The 20,260-nt window shown below is 44.6% G+C and overlaps 1 protein-coding gene across 1 annotated transcript in view; it reads right to left on the bottom strand.

Annotated features, from left to right (window-relative positions):
* Positions 1-1,667: 1,667 nt before the first annotated feature.
* VPS8 (vacuolar protein sorting 8 homolog (S. cerevisiae)) overlaps positions 1,668-20,260 on the bottom strand; it is a gene marked incomplete at both ends in the record, with an annotated part of 29,810 nt that continues 11,217 nt past the window's right edge. Inside the window, 15 exons of the mRNA XM_010088046.1 lie at positions 1,668-1,714; positions 2,176-2,265; positions 5,795-5,893; positions 6,916-7,000; positions 8,392-8,474; positions 8,891-8,947; positions 10,092-10,211; positions 12,288-12,359; positions 12,961-13,080; positions 15,142-15,214; positions 16,333-16,375; positions 16,651-16,702; positions 18,308-18,397; positions 19,365-19,587; positions 20,109-20,155. Coding sequence (XP_010086348.1) covers positions 1,668-1,714; positions 2,176-2,265; positions 5,795-5,893; positions 6,916-7,000; positions 8,392-8,474; positions 8,891-8,947; positions 10,092-10,211; positions 12,288-12,359; positions 12,961-13,080; positions 15,142-15,214; positions 16,333-16,375; positions 16,651-16,702; positions 18,308-18,397; positions 19,365-19,587; positions 20,109-20,155 — 1,301 coding nt within the window. The remainder of the gene's footprint in view (positions 1,715-2,175; positions 2,266-5,794; positions 5,894-6,915; positions 7,001-8,391; positions 8,475-8,890; positions 8,948-10,091; positions 10,212-12,287; positions 12,360-12,960; positions 13,081-15,141; positions 15,215-16,332; positions 16,376-16,650; positions 16,703-18,307; positions 18,398-19,364; positions 19,588-20,108; positions 20,156-20,260) is intronic.

Raw genomic sequence — 20,260 nt, forward strand, 5'->3', positions numbered from 1 at the left:
GGTGAGACTGACCAGCCTGTAGTTTCCCGTGTCTTCACTCATGAATCTACAGTATTTAGTAGTAGTTTGGTCATTCTTCTGTACAACTGTCCCACTTATCTGTTACTCAGTGAGTATTCTGGCAATAGCAATCCAGTCAGTACACGGTTTCTCTCCACTCCTTGTGATGCTGACCATCCTCCTGTAGTGCAGAGCATTAACGGACTTTGGAACCCAGAGGGACAAGGAATTGTTGGTAAGCCTTCTTAAGGGACACAGGGCACAATGTGACAAGCCACGTGGCTAACACACCTTGCTCAACAGCAGCCTTGGAGGGAACGCAGAGAGCTTTCGAAAGATCAGATACAGAAAGTTGCTTCCTATTGCTGGTTTGAACACATCATGTGTTGCTTTTGATTAGACGATAACTACAGGAGAAAGGGTCGTATTTAGCTCTAATTATGGCAGAGCTAAATTAGATACGTTTATTACTCAGAGATTATGGAAGCCACTCTATGCATAAGATTAAAATCCAGGTTAATGACTACCTTCCCTGGGTCTCACTTGCCTCAAGTGATATCACAGCATAAACAAAGTCCGACTTAACATCCAGCTGGGTATCATTTCTGCTTAGCTATTCATTTTTTTTTTTAAAGTATTCTTTTATTAACTAAATAATCTAATTTCTCTTCTAGAAAACTCAACCATTTTCTTGGCAAAATGCTGATTTTATGTTGACTTCTAAGAAACAAATTCACAACTTCCATACAAACATGGCTGTAAAACTCCAGAAACAATAATTACAAAAAGACATGTTTTGTTATTTTTAATTTACATCCTAACTAAACCCAAAAATTGATTAATTCAAGGTTCTAGCTTCCAAAGTGTGGTTTTTATTCCGCTACAACAAGAACGGAAACATTGACCCTTGAACTTAGATAATACTACCTTTTCCTCCTCCTCCTCAAGCACAATTAATTTGTCACTAATTGACAAAGCAAGATCTTCCTTAAATTGCATTAACAGTTGCTAGAAGGCAATTGGAGCTGTGTGTATATAAATGGATTACAAAGAAAATAAATAAAATCAAGGTCTTGTAGCATTTGAAACTGATTCAACAGAAAGAGAATACTCAGTGCTGAAATACTGAAAGAACAGGAGCAGATGGAGCAAGCAAGTTGTTAAAGAGAAGTTCGCAGTGCAATGCAGCAGCAATTCTGAAATAAGATAGAAATGCAAAATGCCCGTAGACCAAAACACTTTTCTATTTATGCTAAACTTGGGCACCATGGTCAAGCAATCAATCAGTGGGCTGAGAACAGAAACTGCCATTTCTGAGAAGAGAAAAGGCCGTCTCAGCCCCAGGGTAACCATTTCACAGCCTTCCCAAAGCAGCCGTTCCAGCAACGCCCAAACTCCCACCAGCGTGGGGGAGGCGCATGTTGCACATACTGGAACCCACACCATTTCCCAGTTAGGAAGCTGGCAAGGGCTCTGACAAATAATACTCCCCAGAACACTTATTTCTGGGCTATGCTTCTCAACTTTGGGCAGTTTGAAGAGCAAGTCGCCTTTTCCAGGCCCTAATCTTGGCTGTAGGCTGTCTATTGATAGCCTGTTTCAAAGGAACTGATTTTCACACATGTTTTCAAGCTGTAGTTTCTAAATGGTCCCATTTTCTTACATACCTTGGATCAAGGAGACTCCTCAGAAACTGGAAGAGCAAGAACTGGTCCTGTACAACAGGAGGAGACACAGTATTACTCTTTCAAATAACGTCTATAAACCAGTGATTCCTGCACTATATCCACTGAAGAAAATACTGTTCACAGCTGGTGCCTGCTGAAGAAGTTGGTTTAGTATTTTTTTTTTTTTGGGCAGATAACTCAGAGGATACGTTTGCTGACAACAGCTCTGTCTGATCTGTGAGTGCAAGCCATACTGAGCTCCAGACTAAATACTGCATTACCAAGTGATGCGACCAGCAACTCAGAGATCATACATTTTTATGGCCAGAACTCTACAAATAGGACAAATAATTTAAATGTAGCAATTCCTGCAGCTGAGTAGCTATCAAGCTATTTTTCTGCCACTTATGACACAGCAAAAACTTCCCAGTACTCTTAGCAGTCATCTTACAAGAATGATGACCCCACTGTAAAGAAGCACCAGCACCAACGAAGTCTGACACTTTACCTGAAGTTTTGTAATGATGCTCTCAATCTGCTCACCGAAGTGAATGGCTACCAAGTCGGCTGCTTTACATGGGCTCAGCAACAGCAACTCCTTTGGAGAGGGAAACACAACAACAACAAAAAAACTTTCCATTTCATAGGCAATAGAATTATGCAGTATCACTGAGTCCGTTCACATTGCAACTCTATCTTTGCCAGGATGAAAGCTGTAAAATAGCAAATACCATCGCACAGTCATTTTTGAAAAAAATTAGAAGGAAGGGTAGTTTGTAAAAAGGCATTTTTCAAAGTCGATTTTAGTACACAACAGGTCTTGTAAGAATGCAAGACTTTTCACACCAGCGAGACCACATCTTAGACCTAAGGTGAGGAAATTATTAATCAGGTTTTCTGACAAGTGCCTTTTACCCCTGCCAACAAGCCCAGTTAGTGCCAACTAGGAGCCAGCAGGAGAGAGGAAACAAAGCCCTTGATTGACCCTGGGGAATTTCTCAGTCAAATGGAAACAGTGTTGAACTGGCTTGAACTGAACCCAGCCATAGGTTTAAAAGCAGGTTACCTGTAACTGATACCTGTCCAGACATGAAAAAACCCTGAACAATTTATTTATTGTAATAAAAGGAAAAAAAAAATCTTACAAATGCCTATGGGTTTGCCTCCTGTCAAGCTTGATCTAAGAGGCTTCATATCATACAAGTTTACACAATCCAGGACATGAGTTTTTTGCTCCTGATGCTTCCAAATGCATCCATGCTTCCAAATAAATGAGAAGCAGCTACTTCAAACCAATATTGGGTACCTGGTAACCCTTCCCAAAAGCCCCTGCTAAGCCTACAAAGAAAGCATTGTTGTACTAAACGAAAACCATTGTTACAGGGGTAAAGAAATAAAAACTTCATACACATACATCTGGAAGGGAAAAAAAAATCTGAGAAAGTTACTTAGCACTATCTTGGTCTGCAGACAGACACAGCAGCCACCAAATTCAGCCAATGCCAGCAACAGCCCAGGGTGCAGGGAAGAGACATAACAAGGAAGAGTCTGACCATTCCACTCCTCGTTAAAGAAGGGCTATCACGGAAGACGCTGAGGTTTCCAAAGTAGAATTTGCCAACTATTCTGGATGTCAAGCAGGTCTGCGGTGTTTGACCCCACAGCTCTACTGCAGGAGCCACAGCTCTTCGCTGCTTCCCCAGCACCCAGGAGCACAACGCCTTCATCTATCTCACAAACCCAGGCAGGCCAAAGGACCCAGAAGATCTTAACTGCAGGAGTGCACAGGAATGCAGAAAGGATGTAGTGTCACTGCCTTAATTTCTCCCTCTGGACAAACCCTCCCTAGGAGTCTTCAGGACAGCTGCAGATAGGACTGGCTGGCTGCAGGGAGGTGGCCCAGCCTTCCTGTAATGACTGCAGCTCTTAAACCAGCCTGACCTTCACAGCCTACCCCCGAGCACAGGGTTTGAGAGGCTGGGGTTTTCATCCTCTCCCAGGTCTGTGGGATTTGCCGGCAGCCAGCCCTCAAGGAGACAGTGCTGACACGAGGCACGCGGGTCTGGGGACAGAAAGCGACCGCCACAAACAGCGCTACCATTGGAGAGAAGCCTCAGGTTTTGTTTTCAAGATAAACATCAAGGAACAACAGGTATGTAGGATGATGGCGAAAACAGGAAGTGGCACTGATCACAAACCCCAATTGCTGTCATAAGATCGCCAGGAAAGCCTCTCTAGACACTGCTGGTTTCAGCTGAAGAGGCTGGTTTGCTACTTTCATACCTCAGCAGATAAAAGGCCTGAGATCACAGCACCATCCTAGCAAGACGTTGTTGATTATTTTATGTCTTCTGAATGTCTGAGATCAGGATTAACACAATGGAAAAAAAACCAAAACCCACAGCAGGCAATAAGCTGCCAAGCCACAGGAAATTGTGTATACTGTTCACCAATCTTGAGAAAAGGAAGATGCCAAAAGGACAGAGGGAGATGATCTCAGCGACAGCACCCAAGAAAGGTGACCTACAGACCTGATCATCTGCCCAGCAGCTTTTTGGAGGAAGCTGCAAAAAGCAGAGATAAGAGCAGCCAGCAGTTACCTGCAGGCCTGGTGGAACTGTGCAAGAAACCTTGTTTTTAAGGATGGCCATGGACAAGTTGAAAGGAATTTTTTCTGTTGTTTGCCAACTTCAGAAAATGAGACAGCTCTGACAAGCTGGCCACTGGGCACTTCTGGTGCTGTACAACAATCAAGATGTGGCTCCACCAGACTGAGAAAACAAACAAACAACTCAGGATGGAAAGCTGGCAGCCTTAGCCTCCAACAAGCTTATCAAAACCAGCACAACACAGTGAGAAACATCAGGAGGGGCAACCCAGGACATTTCTGATTTGTCCTGAGACACCCAAGCAAGGGACAGCAATTGTAAAGGCCTCAGGGTGAAGAGACCCACCAAGGAGACCTACCTGCAATTTGACAAAGACACAAAATAAGGCTTACAGAGGGAGGCTGAGGCACTCATAACCCAAAAATTAGGGCTGTATATACCAACCCAAGAAGAGATAAGGGATGAAGGAGGAGAAGAACGAAGCAGTCACAAGGAAGCAGCAAAGCAGACAGCAGAAAGCCCAGCGTGGAACCATGGCTGCTCTGCTAAGGCAGTGCAGAGCCAGGCGCTCAGCCCCAGCACACCCATCACCCCCAGCAATTCCCACAGGCTCCGACAGCGCATCTGGAGAGAGGGCGTGAGCTCAGCAAGCTGCACGTCATACAGCTGGATTCACAGCACTTCTTTGTTTATTGTTTTTGGAATCATTTTCCCTCTTGGTCCATTTTCTCACTAGTCACGCACTACTTGCAGATGCTGGTAGAGACTAAAAGTATTCTGCATCTGTCAAATGTACCTAGTACTCTTCTGTCCACCTCACAGGACACAGACTTCTGTGGCCATTTTCTGCTAAGTGGTCTGGGCAACTGCATGATTGCTTGTTTTATAGACAGAGTTATTTTCCTGGTTTATCTCCAGATCACCGTGGAGGGGACTGACACCACCTTGTAGGAACTAGAGACATTATGGCTTCCCCATATCTCCTGACTGGAGAGTTATTTCTGACACATCTCCATCCCCTGAAGCAAAGAGAGATTGCAGAGATAAGTTATTAGCTAGAGAAGTCTAGCAACAGTCCATGTCATACAGGAGGAGTCATGACCCCATCTTCCCACAGGCTCGAAGTATCAGCGTACGAAGGCTGAATGCTATTCCCCTTGTAAAATGAGGAATTTGGTACCACAGACTGCCAGGTCAGTGATGTCAATGTCCTGACCTTGCTGCTGCATGCTCAGGAGGTGAAAGACTTGCTAATGGATCCCTTCCCTGCTACACAGCACTCACTAGCTGACAAGGTCCCATTACCCAGAGAGCTTGAAACCAGGAAACCAAGGAGGTCAGCCCAAATCTAAGAGATGCACCTATATTAATGTATGAGACTGCTAAACCTTAAAGTCAGAGCTTCCTAAACACTTGTGATTTGTAATTGTGACATTTCTGCTAACAGAGAACAGCACTAGGCAGATCCCACAGGACTTAGCAGTGGCTCAGGCACCAGGGGTTTAGGATACACTGTACCTCTATATGTTCCAAAGCTTTCTGCCACACCGACTGCTTTTCTTCAGCACTGTAGCCAGGCATGGAGAGGATGTTGTGAATATAGTTGAAAACTTCTTCCTGTAAGGCATAAACCCATAAATGTTACGGTATGTTCTGCAGTGCCGCCAACGGCATTAGAGTCTGGTCAGGGAGAGCATTTCAAACATCTCGGGATGACCTCAGGGCTAGTCCTCTCTTAGCACGTCAGGATCAGTTATCTGCAGGCCAGATTATATATATGTCCCTAAATAGCTCCTGAAGAACTGCCAGGAAAAAAAAGCCAAGAGGAACAGAATTGATGCTAAATGTATTAAGCACTGAGGTCAAAGACAATTGTTCTTCCACCACTGGAAATGTCCCCCTCTTGCTCACAGGGACAAAGGACAGGACACCACTCTCTAGCTAGGAGCATAGGCAGAGAAAGGAACGCTTTGCTAGAGGGTAGGTTGGTTTTCCCAGCGTGTTCCTGAATTTTCTTTGACATGAGCCTCTCCCCCAGGTTCTCCTGCACTGTCCTCAGCTAAGGTGCTCTCCTGTACAATATTTTTTGACCATCTCACTATCACAACCCATCTCTTCTGACCCCCTCACCCACCCAGCTTTCAGCATCGTGGTTTCATAAGGAGCCAGGGAGATGATATTTGCCAGACTCTGCTCCCAGCTTCTGTTGGTGGTAGGGAAGAGACTACCTCAAAAACGGTGGCAGATATGCAACTTGCAGACATGCAGAAGCTAATTGCAAAGATACAGCAAGGGCAGAGAAAGTCTGTCCAGGGGGAGAAAAGAGGGGACTGAGGGCAGAAGCAGAGAAGTATTGCAGTTAGCAACATCTGCAGGAAATCCCACCTTGCACTGAGATTCGATATATTAGCATTGCTTAAATTTTAAAAGAAATTTAAAACTCTGAACTTTTAAAAAAATCGACTCCTCTCCAACACACAAACACACACAAAAAGCCTCGGCTATAACTATGAAAACTCACCATAAAGGAGGCCAGTTTCTAAGACAGCAGAGCAGGGCTGCTGCGCCTGTTCACACTACTGTCAGGACAGGCTGCGCTGGCAGGAAGGAGAAAGGCCAGAAGCACCTCATTTACTCACTTTTCTCACTGGATCACGCAGGTAACAGCCGATTATTTTGTCATAGCGATCCTCTCGTTCATACATGAACTCGCAAATCTGATAGCTGAAAGGAAAAACACTTTCCACGTTAGGAAAAACACTCCCTCAGCTGAGCCAGCAGAATAGAAGTAGGTAGCTCAGATTCAGCACAGCCTGGCAGCACTCAGAGGAAAACACAGCCTGTTTTACAAACAGCATTTAGAAGTATCTTACATTGAGGCTTCCAGCACACAGGCTGGGTGGCTCCAGTTGACATATACCATTTGGTACCAGCCACAGGCCAAGCAGCCTATCAGCCTCCCTCTTTTGGGGAAGTTATCATACAGAACAGAGAAAACCAGAGTTATTAAGGTGAGAGGCAAGAGAGAGAGGACAAAAATCCATAAAGAAATCAAGTTTCACAGGTTCTGCTGTTCATAGATCATCTTTCTTCTTTCCATAACACACTCAGCTCTAAGCTAGGCCACTCCACAGTGCTAATTTGGAGAAATACACTGAACATGACTCAATAATGTGTTATGACAGCTTCCTACCTTCAGATTTTAATAAACATCTTTAATATTTTGAGACTTTAGATAAAAACAGATGCAATTGAGGCAAAACAAATGAAAAGTCTGCTAAATAACATTACATTATAGGTCTTTTAGCTCTGATGGAAGGGGCTGAGCTGGTGGTTCTGGCTGCCAAACTCTGTGAAGGAAGGAGAGAAAAAAAAATGCACTCTGAAAAAATGTCTGAAAAATTTGGTTCTGTAACTCCTCCTAGGACAGGCAGGAAAACAGGCATAGCATACCCCACCATGGCACTTCTATCCCCCTGGTCCTTTGTAGTACGGTGCATTAATTCACATAACATCCAAACTCAAGCCTTGTATGAAGATGCCCCTCCCTGGCTGACTCTGCTCACGCATGACAGACTCTTTCTGGAAGTAGAAAGCATTTAAAAGAGCTGGTGGAAATTTTTAGCCTTTCCAGACACTGTGTTTTGTCTCTCCTACTCAAATTCTAAAATGAGTACCACGGGGGTGGCTTCAGACCCCTTCATGCTTTTAAATCCACCTGTGGGTCTCACCCCAAGGAGTCATCTCCATCTGTCAGTGGTAAAGCATTCAAACACACAGCTATGCCTCTGAACAAAGCCTGGGCTCTAGGAAGTGCCAAAACTCATCAAGCCCCATGGGGTTCCATGCTGAAGGGGATCCACAGCTCTACCCTCTCTTAACAACGCTTTCTGTAAGAACACTCAGTACAGATGAAGCAGAAAGACTGGGACTAAACATGAACATATTAAATGAAGCAGATGTGAATGCACAGGGAGAATAATCCCAAACACAGCTGCAAAGTAGGAAGAAGAAATGTGGAGGAAAAAAATCTTTGGAGGAGATTGAAAGGCAGTATTTAAATATCATATGCAAGATCTAAAGGCAGCATTTATATATTGTAAAAAGCAACTTACAATTCTGCTTTTTCTGCCATTTGGATAAGACGGCTCTCTTCAAACTGCACTATGCCTCCTGCCTGGAGCAATTCTAAAAGGACCTGCAGATATTGAAGGGCAGTTATTTACACTGCAGCAGTAGCCGGACAGCCAGTGCCATTCAAAAATACACTGCTCCTGCTCCATTAAACTTTGTATTAACACAGGACTCGTTTTACAGATTTTTTTTAATTGATTGTCCATTAACTATGAAGGTCACGCGCTTATCCAGGACTTTTCCTGCCTCTGTTCTTACTGCTGTCAAATCTCTCCTGCAGGCAATGCTGGGGTAGGATCCTCCTTCTCTCCTGCTGTGTACAGTGCTGCCCAATTCTTCCATGCTGGCCACCGTTCCTACACTAGGTGACTGCTTTAGCATGTGACCTTCAGCCAGCGTATGTTCCCAATGAGGCCGAACCGTGCTCTACAGCCTGGTCATACCTGGTGCTTGCACAAACGTTCCCTTGAAGGCCGTTACCTGTTGCCTCTCCGAATGGCGGGAGTCATCATCCGGACTGCACAGAAATTCAAGGACCTGTGCCAGGATGCAGAGGTTAGCACGAGTTGTTAGCCCAGCTGTTAGCAGAAACCTAACCTGCAGACTGTGAGCACCAACAACGGCAACAGCAAATCGGAGCGCAACGGTGCAATCTGGATGGATGTTCATCTGTGAGGCACTCTCTATAACTAAGGAACACTTCAGAATACTGGAGCAACCAAGAACAGCTGAAAGACTCCAGGGAGGGAAACCCATGACTCCGCACCAGGATCCAGAACCAAACTTTGGGGAACCCAGGGAATACAGAGGAACTCAGGAGACCCTGTGGCCCTACACACCAAAGAGCTGGAACCACTACGCTGACCCTCTCACCTTCTCTACTGGACTGTGCCACTTCTCCCAGAAAAACAGGAAGTCATGTAATTCATAAAATTTTATACATCTGTAATTAAAGTGTTTAATCCAAATCCACTCAGCCTCCACAGACTTCTTCAGTCTAAATTATGCCCAAGGACAGACATTTTCTAACCTGTTCTTTATTAGTGTTCAAATATCCATATTATCACCAAAGCGCAACCGCTGTAGCCATTGAAGCCACCTCCTCAGCCCCAGGAATTTCTGGGACTTAAATGGGGATATAAACTTAACCCATGCAAGCTTTAGGCATGCATTGATTCATATCAGCCTATTTCAAACAGCAGAGAAGTGTGACGGCCATGCAAACCAGAAATTGCCAGCTACGTATACCAGCTCTGTAAACTTGCTAGTGTCATTTTAGGCATTTCATACACACAACAAGTGCCAACAGAGCCACTAACATGCCCACTTAAAGACAAACTGCTTGGTTCCACCCCTCACGAGCCTTTGCTTTCCCCTTCCTGACACACTAGTGACCACAGGAATCCGCCGTTGCACAGCGAGGAGCAGCAGCTCTTCCATCTCCTAGGACCTGACCCTACTTCCCACACAATTCCAGCAGGCAAACTGCAACGTGGAGCTTCCTGCCTTTCTGTGCTCTCTCCTGCTCTGCTTCTTTGAAAGCACAATAAGGTCCCAGCAAGACGCGACCTGTTTCATAGCGCACCAGTCCTTCCAGGACTGCTCCAGCCCACAGCACGAGCCACACTTTCTGCGGTGCTGCAGTCTGTTCGGAACTCACCCTTCACCAAGGAATACTTGCCTGGTCAAAAAGCGTCCTGTTCACAAACAATGTGTTGTTGGGCTTGGCGAGCTGACGGGCGAGGAAGGTGAAGAGACAGCCAACCTGCGACGGGGTGAAGTCAGAATTCTCCACCATGACCTGAGAAGCATTGGAGACAAAAGGGAAAAATAAGAACACAAGTGATTGATTCTACAGCTGCCTTTGGGAAAGCAATCAGGACACTGCAACAAGAAATCCCTGTACAGCTATCGTGTCTGTTTCTTTTCTCACATTAAATTAGCTGTTAGTCTATGAATATTTTGAGAAACTTGTGGCTGTACTGACTTGAAATTACAGAAAAATGGAATATCTAAGAGTCACTATAAAAGGGATTTGAAACCCAAGAAGTGCTTGTCACCTGTCAGGCATATAAAAAATGAGCAGAATGTGTTGTGACGTGGTGTCTCATGCTCCTAAAAAATTCCTAAACACTAAGGGAAAGTGAAATGCCCCTGTTTGGAGACTGCCTCTAAGAGCAGTGGGTTTAGTTGGGAAGAAATCCATCACCTGAACAGCTCTGTCAGCTAACATCTAAGAATTGCTCTAGCAAAGCCTAGACACTAAGCATCTCACAGTTTATAACCTCATTCAGTCTAAACTTGGGAGATACAATTGATTTCTTAAAGTGACCCAGAATTCCAGATCCCCATGAGATGCTAATGGTTATCTTACACAAGTGGAGGCAGACAGCTGAGACATGTTAAGGAATCAGTTAGAGCTCTGCTTGAAACATCAGTTAATGCTATCATTGTTTTTTAATCTTTATTTTCTGTCTAAAAAGGTTATTTCATACAGGAGCCTAGTCAGAAGGGCATTAGCTAATAGCATTAAAAATATGGCTCACTAGAACAACAGGAGTGTTTTACTCATTTTGTCTGTTTTTTTCACCAACTGGGTCCTCGTCACTCCACGTGAAGGTGAAAATACTGTACCTCTGAAACAGAGCAGCCTTACCAAGGCTGCAGGCCAGCCACGTGGACTTTCTAAAAGATGATGTATTTGGGGAAGTTTAGATCAGTATTAGCAGAACATCTGTGTTGGCCAAACTATTTTAAAAATGTGGCTATTTCCTAAGTGGGGTTTTTTTTTGCCAACGATAAATTTAAATAAAAAGTTCCAAGATTTTTTTATTTTTATCCACAAGGAGAACAGATTCTAGACCAAGGGACTGAGAGTTCTTGTAACAGCCAATTGTTTGCCTGCAAATGGATCTAATGCTGCAGCACTTCTCATAATTGCCCTCCCTTTCTCCTCCAAGAGCAGGGCTGAGTTCTGTTGCGGTGGACAGAACCCATCTGCTGCACGGCCAGCAGCACAGAGCAGGGCTGTAAACACCTCCATCCAGCAGACGCTGAGCCACAGCAGCTCCAGAACACAGCTGCAGTGTGCCACCTCCTGCTGGCAGCAGCTAAAGACACAAAAAAGCAGGGACTAACTGCTGTGTCAGTTCACCCCTGGTGCCCTTGCTCTCAGCTATCAGTGATGACAGTGACAGGGAAACGCTGCTTATGATATGTTTATACATAAACAGCTTCCAAGTGGAGTTACTCATTATTAATGCTGACAGCTTTGGAGGGGAAAGCAAACGGCATTTGGCAGCGACAGCTTTTAATGAGAACGTTCATTGTTAAGGATCACGGGCTGCAGATGACAAGTGATTTCTAGAGCACCAGGCTGATAACTCTGACATTCCCCTTATTTCCCATTTACTAAAGATAGGCCTGTCATTCTGGGTATGCTACATCCCAAACACAGCATTTACAGGTACAGGGAGCAGGGTTTTATCAGAAGAGCGTTGGCATCCTGCCAAGCACAGGATTCCTGGGACAGTTTTGCCTGCTCAGAAGGAATCAGGGAGTGGAATCGATGAGAAGCAGATAAAAATAAACTTAACAGTGCAGAGAGGAGAAATTTGTCAACAAAGTACAACCCAGGTGAAATCACAGACACGAAAGGAGACCTCTCTGTCACCATATTTAATGGGCACGAAGCATCACTTCCAAATATCCAACCGACAGCCTTGTCTGAGGTGGATCCATGCTCCAGCCTACCACCTTCTCAGAGGTGTCATCCAGGGCAGGACTGGAACACCTCACCAAATTCCAGGTTTTACTGCACAGTGTCAGATAGAAGCAGTCAGATGCAACATGGAGGTTAATTTTTAGGCACACTCACTTTCAGAAGGATGTCCACAATTCTCTGTTGATATTCCACAGCTTGTTTGTCATTCTTAAAGTCTTCAAAAGTCTGCATGAGGCAAAACACCAACACCTTGAGAAGAACACTGTCCACTGCCAGCCCCAGAAATACAAGCAAACATGAAGCAGCAGCCGTATCACAGAGCTGACAATTCATTCAAGTCCCCTCTGTGCACATCACCTAAGCAGCAGGTTCTGAGATACAATTTGCTCTTTTGTAACTACCAAAATAGTTCTTTCATATTCAGGTAAAAGTAACAGGTCCAAACAGACAGAGGAAATTCAATAAATTTGGAAAGGAAGAAAGATAAATCTCTATCCAGGAGAAAGATGTAAGTACCAAAACACTCTTTACAAATACATTATTCTTGTTTTACCTGCGCTTTAAAGATTGCCTCTGTTACCAGAGTCTTCACTGTATAATGTCATATTCATCAGTTAATATTTAAGGACATAAACGACTATTATGATCTCCTCTGATATCTTATAGAGCACACATCAAAACTGCTCCTGCATCAAGCCAGTAACTACTGGTTTACCTAAAGCATGAACTTTTTAACAGGAATCTTACAGATCATGCAACCATGACATAAGATTATGGAAGAACCAGAGTTGCATTTTTCTCTTGGAGGAGATCGGTGATCTCTTACCAGAGCAAGAACATTAAGGAATTCCCGAGTGTCGAAGTGCAGCAAGGTACGAACATAAGGGTAGACCTCTTCATCCACAGATCCCTCAGTCGAATGCAGCCGGATGAGAAATTCAAAGACCTGCAATGAAAATTCAAACACACACAGCAGATTTCAGGCAACTGACAGCACAAGCACATGGGAAAGCAGCATCGTTACCTGCTTTGCACTTAAGTTTTACAGGACCTTAGGAGCCCCCATCAGTGTTACTTGAATGATGTTTGCTGCTGCTGCTTGTTAGTACGAAAAAAAATTTTCCCTCCTTAGGCTCACCAAACAATTTATCAAAATTTAAGATGAACCAAAAATTAAGGCTTTTACTTGCAGACAGAAGCATGTGAAATCAGATAACTCCTCCCCTTCCTGGCAGGTCTCCTCAGAAGCTGTGCAACTCCTCCTTAGCCAGGGCACAGCTCCTCTCCTTGCCAGCAGCTCCCTGGGGCAGAGCCAGTCAATCTGCCCCCTCACTTGCAGGCACAAAGCTTTTGCAGCTGCAAGGACTGACTACGGTGCTACTCAACTCTGTAGCTCCTCCACTGACTTTGTAGTTCCTGAAATTCGAGCACATTTCAAAATGAAGGTAACTCCCTTTACTCAACCACTGACAGAGGTGTCCAGACACCCCCAGGGAACAAAGAGGGCAGCAACAGCTCCAGCTGTCTCCAACACGCTCCTAACAGATCTGGCTGCCAGCCGCAGGAGAGCAGACTGCCTGGCACTCCTGAGTGTGTTAAGACACACATTGGGATCCCATGGAGAACCGACAGGCAACACACTCTCCCAGCCATCCTGGGGAAATGCTGTGCTCTCTCCTTTACTCCTATTCCAAGATAATTTTCCTGCCATCACAGTGGCAGCAAAGCCAGGAGGAGTAAGCAGCTTGACTGCCAGACCTGCAGCCTTCCCTGCTGGCCTCCTTGAACCTGACACCCACCTGCCAGCTAGGAACTCCTAAGAAAACAAATCAAAAGAACCCAGAGTGTAGCTAGAGTGGATTCAAGTATCCAGACAGAAAGGTGTTCCTGAAGCCAGGCTCTCAGGAACACCACCAGAGGCCACCAAAAGGAGAGGCTGATGGCTCCTCCCTGGAGCTGCTGCTGCTGGTGGGGCTTGATAAGGACCATAGGACAGGGCAACAGCCTAGTGTTTGATCCAGCAAAGAAGAGCAGACTGGCTTGCACATCCTGTGAGTAAAGGATTACCACAAATACATAGCTACAAGCTATATTAGCAAAAAAAAACCCCAAAACACAAAAAAAACCCCCAACCACAAAAAACTCCCAAACCAACCAAAAAAAACAAAACAAAACAAAAACCCCAAATCAAAAACCAAGCTCCCCAAAAAACCCCCACACAACCAAAAAAAATATCTGTTCCAACTCAACTACCTAACTCAGCAGTCATGGCAACTCGCCCTCATCCACCCATTTACTGAGGACCTGCGGGTGTGTGATCCGGATTTATGTGGCAGCACAGGCACGTGCACCCTGCGTGTGGGAATTACACCCAGAGGACAGATGTGTGCGTGCCTGGAACACCCAAGACGGGGTAAGCTTCAGAGGTGAAGATATGGTGACACGAAACTAGGGCAAAGACTGCCAAGCAATGCATCTAGTGGGGCTTTCATCGTGGAAAATGACTGTGCTGAACTTCACCCTTTGCTAGGCAAACTCCAACACAAACTGCAGTTTTAGCAACAGCCAAACAGCGGAAGGAATACTTAGTTAATGTTCTTTGCTGTTGCCTCACTTTCTACTCCTGTCAATCCCATCTTACATGCATTTGCAAACAGGGAAGATCCTCCCATATTTGAAATGTCATAGGCAAGCTTAGGAAGAAAAGATAGTTAAAAATTTCTAGTAACTTTGCAGTAAAGAATAAGGAAAAAAAAACCCCAATCAAAATTAGTTCAAAAGAACTTGATGTTCCCACACCTCAATTTACAGTTGAAATAAAAAATGTAAAGTTTAAATGTTCAGATCGCAACAACTGTTTGATTTCATTCTTTAAAAATGTATTTGGTATCTACAGTGCTATATACTCATATTACAAGGATACAGCTATCAGATTGATAACAGCTTGCTATCAGAAATAAGACATAAAACCTCATATGGGAAAGTTTCCTTCCAAAAGGTTGCTCACCTGATTTTTAACCAAAGGTACCAGATCTTCAGGGATATCTCCCAATGGGTATGCACGGCCTGCCAAGCAGCAGCTGATGGAAGGAGGGAAAAGGCATTTTTAAATACTTCCTGACATTAAATAGACTGAGGAAAACACTTGGAGTTAGTTTTCAGGATGCTCTTAAAACAAGCCAAAGACACTTATTTTGTAAATCATGACAGCAAACACTGCAGACGGCAATGCTGGTAACACACAATAAGTCCATGCCCTGCATGAGTTTGCTTCCAAGGTACTCCATTCCACAGCAGAAAAGTAACAGTGGAAATTCAGTATTTTTCTCAAAAGTCTTAACTCTTGCATTTTAGGAAGCAGGAATAATACAGAATCTAATGTTCATGAACTTGAGGAGATTCCAGAAAAAGGAATTTGCTAATTAATCACTACTACATAGTCTCAGAATGACCTCTGGCCAATGACAGGCAATACAGTAAGCAGCACCTGAGCACAGCTATCCCACAAGGCACGACAGAAAGGGCTAAGATACAGCTTTTCAGCTCTGGAGTCCTTGTTTAAGAAGCAGTGTCACACACAGGACAAAGAACTCTCACCACATTCTAAAGAACAAGACATGGTCTTGGCATATCTGCAGTAACTTGAGCTCTAAGTCTCCAACTTTATCCTACCTATGTACTCGCACGACATGTAACAAGGAGACCTCATCACTCTCTACAGCTGCCTGAAAGGAGGGTGAAGTGAGGTGGGTGCTGGGCTCTGCTCTAAAGGAACAAGTGATGGGACAAGAGGAAACGGCCTCAAGTTGCACCAGGGGAGGTTTAGGCTGGATATTAGAAAACATGTCTTCACTGCAAGAGTGCTCAGGCATTGGAACAGGCTGCCCAGGGCAGTGGTGGAGTCACCATCCCTGGAGGGGTTCCAGAAACGTGTGGATGTGGTGCTTGGGGACATGGGTTAGTGGGTTGGGTGGTGTGGGGTTGACGGTTGGACTTGATGATCCTTGAGGTCTTTTCCAACCTGAATGATTCTATGAAGAAGCCCTTGTAACTTTAAGATGGCTGTACAAAGCAGCCGTTGCTATTTTACACAGCCTCTCAGACCTTGAAACACACCATAAGATTATACAACTATCATGAGTTAAAGATCTCATGCCACCATTAGGCAACACCACACATGCTTTCTAAAGGACCTTACCTGATATACACAAGAAGCTTGTTGCCCATTACCACCTGCTCATCTACAAAACAAAAACCATGTCACTTTTTATTCACTAGACAACATACAGAGAAAAAAATTATTTTTTCTAGCTGACAGCAAAACATCTTATCTGATGTGCATACACAGTAAGCAGAGCAGCTTCACACACAATAAATAGTACTAGAGCACTGTTCGATTCCCCAAGATCCTTACACTGGGTATTTCCTTTTCGCATCCCTCTGTTGGAAGTGACTAGAGATATTCAAAACAACAAATATCAAAACTAGAAACCTTTAAAGGGAAGGAATTCTGTACCTGTGAGAGACTTCCCAGCATTCAGTGGAGGAGCAATGACTTTGAACAGCTTCTGTAACAAGAAAAAAGGCAGTGTTCAAGCACCTGGAAAAGCTCAAAGCAAAGAATCTGTGTGGCTTTAAAGAGAGATCGCTGGAGCGTCTGCCCCACAGAAACTCTGCTTTCTCACCGTGTCTTACAGTCAAAAGGAGGAAAGGACACCAAGATGTGGGAAAGGATGCTTCTCCCAGCTGATGTTATGAGATGTGAAAAAACAGCCTCCATTCAATCAGGTGTAACCCTAAGCACAGGCCACACTAAAAAAGCAATGTGTGTAGTGCCAGAAGTAACAGTGTAACTGACCAGCCCCGCTGCCTGTCCCCAAATCTTCTGTCACCAGAAATTAAGGAAGCCTTCAGCCCACCCAGCAGGGTCACCAGAGAGCCTTTAGTCTGGGTATGTAGAATGAGGACTTGTCTAAATAGCTCTAGAAAGCAGAAGTTATGTGTACCCATACAGCTAGTGCTGGGCAGTTGAAGATTTCCACACTCAAATGGACCCAGCTCTCTGCTTCACCACTACTGAGAAAATATATCATCAGTGCTTCCATAATGAACCATCTTGACATCATAGTTATGGGCTTCAAGACTAACTGGTGTATCAGGCACATTGTCAGGCTTACCAGCAGCAGCATGCCCGGGGCCTCTGGTTCCAGCAGGACGGTGGGTCCCGTTGGCAGGTCACACCCAGGTGCCAAGAACACAGCCTGCCTCAATGCAAGGATGGCTTCCTGCCTTTCCTCCGAATTCTGCACACAGGTAAGCTCACCCTTTGTCTCCATTACTCTTTAATACATACTAATACACTATTGTGTCAGCAGGGGAAGACAGTATGAAGGAAAAAATGCATGTGTTGATAGAACCTCTCATACCCACACCGCCATTAATGGGCCTACAGGAGAGATGGGGAAACACTCTTTATCAGGGAGTGTAGGGAGAGGACAAGGGGTAACGGGTATAAGCTGAAAGGGGGGAGATCTAGATTAGACATTAGGAAGAAATTTTTCACTGTGCGGGGGGTGAGGCAGTGGTGCTGGTTGCCCAGAGCAGCTGTGGATGCCCCATCCCTGGAGGGGTTCAAGGCCAGGCTGGATGAGGCTTTGGGCAACCTGGGCTGGTGGGAGGTGTCCCTGCCCACGGCAGGGGGGTGGCACTGGATGGGCTTTAAGGTCCCTTCCAACCCAAACCCTTCTGTGATCCTATGACTAATCCCGTTGTGCAGAACGTTGATGCTTTCTCAGCACGTCACACAATGCAGGCCAGGCTCACCACCAGCAACAAAACTGTGAGCAGTTCTGCAGGGCAATCTCCTTAAGTCATCATGTCATTCTCTTCTGCTGCCTTTGTTTTATTTTTATTAATATGACTAAACTTCCTGTTCTGACTTGGCAGAGCATTGCTACCTGAGCAGTGAAATTTGTGTTCTAAAGCACAGTAATTACAAATTACTTTTTTCCACTACTGCATCTAGTCAAATAAACTCCCTTGAAGTGAAAAAGAACAAGAATATATGCACACTGAATGAGAAGACAATGCCTTGGTGTTGAAAGGCTGTTTCTCAGAAAGCCTGTATGCTGAACACACCAATAACAGCTCACTGCGCTGAGCATCTTTCCTACCTCCATGGGACTAATGAAGTCATTCATCCCACTGTTGTAGACATAGATCATGGCATCATAGAGATGGTTTTCCCAGCAAAGAAGAACTACCTGCAAGACAAACAAAGTACCATGTAGATACACAGCTGCTCTCAGCTCACAGTTTTCTCCTTCCCCAGTCTCTCGAAGACAATCTCTGTCCTTGCACTTGCATCACCCGACAGTATGATTTAAAGCAGAACGACAATTTCCACTTGCAGAACTAGTCTCTGCAGGGATCCCAAATCCCCAAAGGGAGTACCCAGCTTACTGCTCACACAGCAAACATGGAATCTGTCTAGATTCTAACATTCATAACCTGCATCAGGTTAAAGAATTAAAAAAAAAAAATATAAAAAATCAGTTCTTCAACACTCTTGATTGCTCTAGTTTGCCTTTTGGTTGGATTAGTGAATCATTTTGTCAAGGTCCCAAGCAGTTCCTTCCTTGGAATGGAAAGTCACGCTATACGAATAAAAACTGGCCAAGGAAAACAAGACTACCCAGCAGGTACACCTCCTTGCTCCACCAACTTTGTAATTCAAGAGTAAGAACCTGAGCAGGACAGGCTGGCAAGCACCAAACTGACAAATGTAACTCCTGGGTTTTGTGCTCCTGCAGCCTTTGATGTTAGGAAACTCAAAACAGGAAAGACTGATTGTGAATGTCAGTCTAATCCTGGCAGACTAGTCGTTTCCAACACACTTAGCTGCTGATGCATTAACCTACACCAGGACACAAACTGGGGGAGCAAAACATGTTTACAGGAGCATCCATGTTCCAGGATGGACACAGCCAGGCTAAATAATCCCCACCTTCATTGAATTTGATCCCAGGGACACAGGGCTAAGCTCTGTTAGCAAATTAGTGACCAAAAGGCATGAATGGTTTGGACTACGTAAGTCTTGCCTGTTGAAAGGTGCCACCTTGTTTTCCACGCTATGCTGTGCGTAAAAGCACAAGAAGTTTGCATCAGCAACTAGGGGATGTTGGCGGTTATTCAGAGGAACTCAATCCAGTGGGCAGTACAACGGCTCACCTGCTGTATGTCTAAGCTGGTGATATCCATATGCACGATGCAGGCTTCCAAATTTTCCAACCTGTTCTTGTCTTGGAAGTGAAGCAGCAAATCTTTCATCACTTGAGCTGTGATTCCGATCAGCTTATCACTTAAGATATATGGCTCCAAGCACTCCAGAAAGATGCCTTTAGCTACAGAATTCTCACTCATCTTATCATATATCTGATTAAATAATAGATCCCTAGGAAGAAAGAAGTATTTAGTTATCAAATAATGTTATTAAAATCTCCTGACTTATCTAACTTCGGAGGGCTCCAAATTAAACCCCTTTTCTTTGTATTTCTCAAACTCAGGAGCTGAATGCCCTGTTCAGCTCCTATCCTGACACAAGTTACAGGCAGCTATGCAGAATAAATCAGCTATGGATGTTGCAGCAAAAAACCTCGCTGTTAGAGGAGAAATTATGACGAGAGGAGAACCTACCAAGGCATCTTCTTTTTCTTAAGGGGATGGTGTGAGGGAAGCAGTTTGAAGCAAACTTCTCTTCCTCAACACATCAATGAAAATTTAAGACATGCTTATCTTTGAGTACTGAGTACCCTGACTTGAGTATTGGTTTTTAAGCATTCCTTTAAACTGTGATATGATACACAATGATGTGATACAATTCCTCTAAACCACGTTGATATTACAGGGACAGCACTCAGGACTACACAGACTGGTGCCCTGCCTTGGGAGACAGGCTTGCAAACTCAGACTTACGTGCGCTGGAGTAACAGACAGTAATCAACTATGACAGGCACCACGTCCTGTGGAAGAAACATAAAAAAGCTGTAGGGACTGGCAAAAACCCTGCCAACTAGCACATCCTGCAGAGCACACAATGAAGCCTGGCCAATACAGAGCAGAATCAA

This window comes from Pterocles gutturalis, unplaced genomic scaffold, assembly GCF_000699245.1.
Source record: "Pterocles gutturalis isolate BGI_N339 unplaced genomic scaffold, ASM69924v1 scaffold49886, whole genome shotgun sequence".
Classification (NCBI taxonomy): Eukaryota; Metazoa; Chordata; class Aves; order Pterocliformes; family Pteroclidae; genus Pterocles; species Pterocles gutturalis.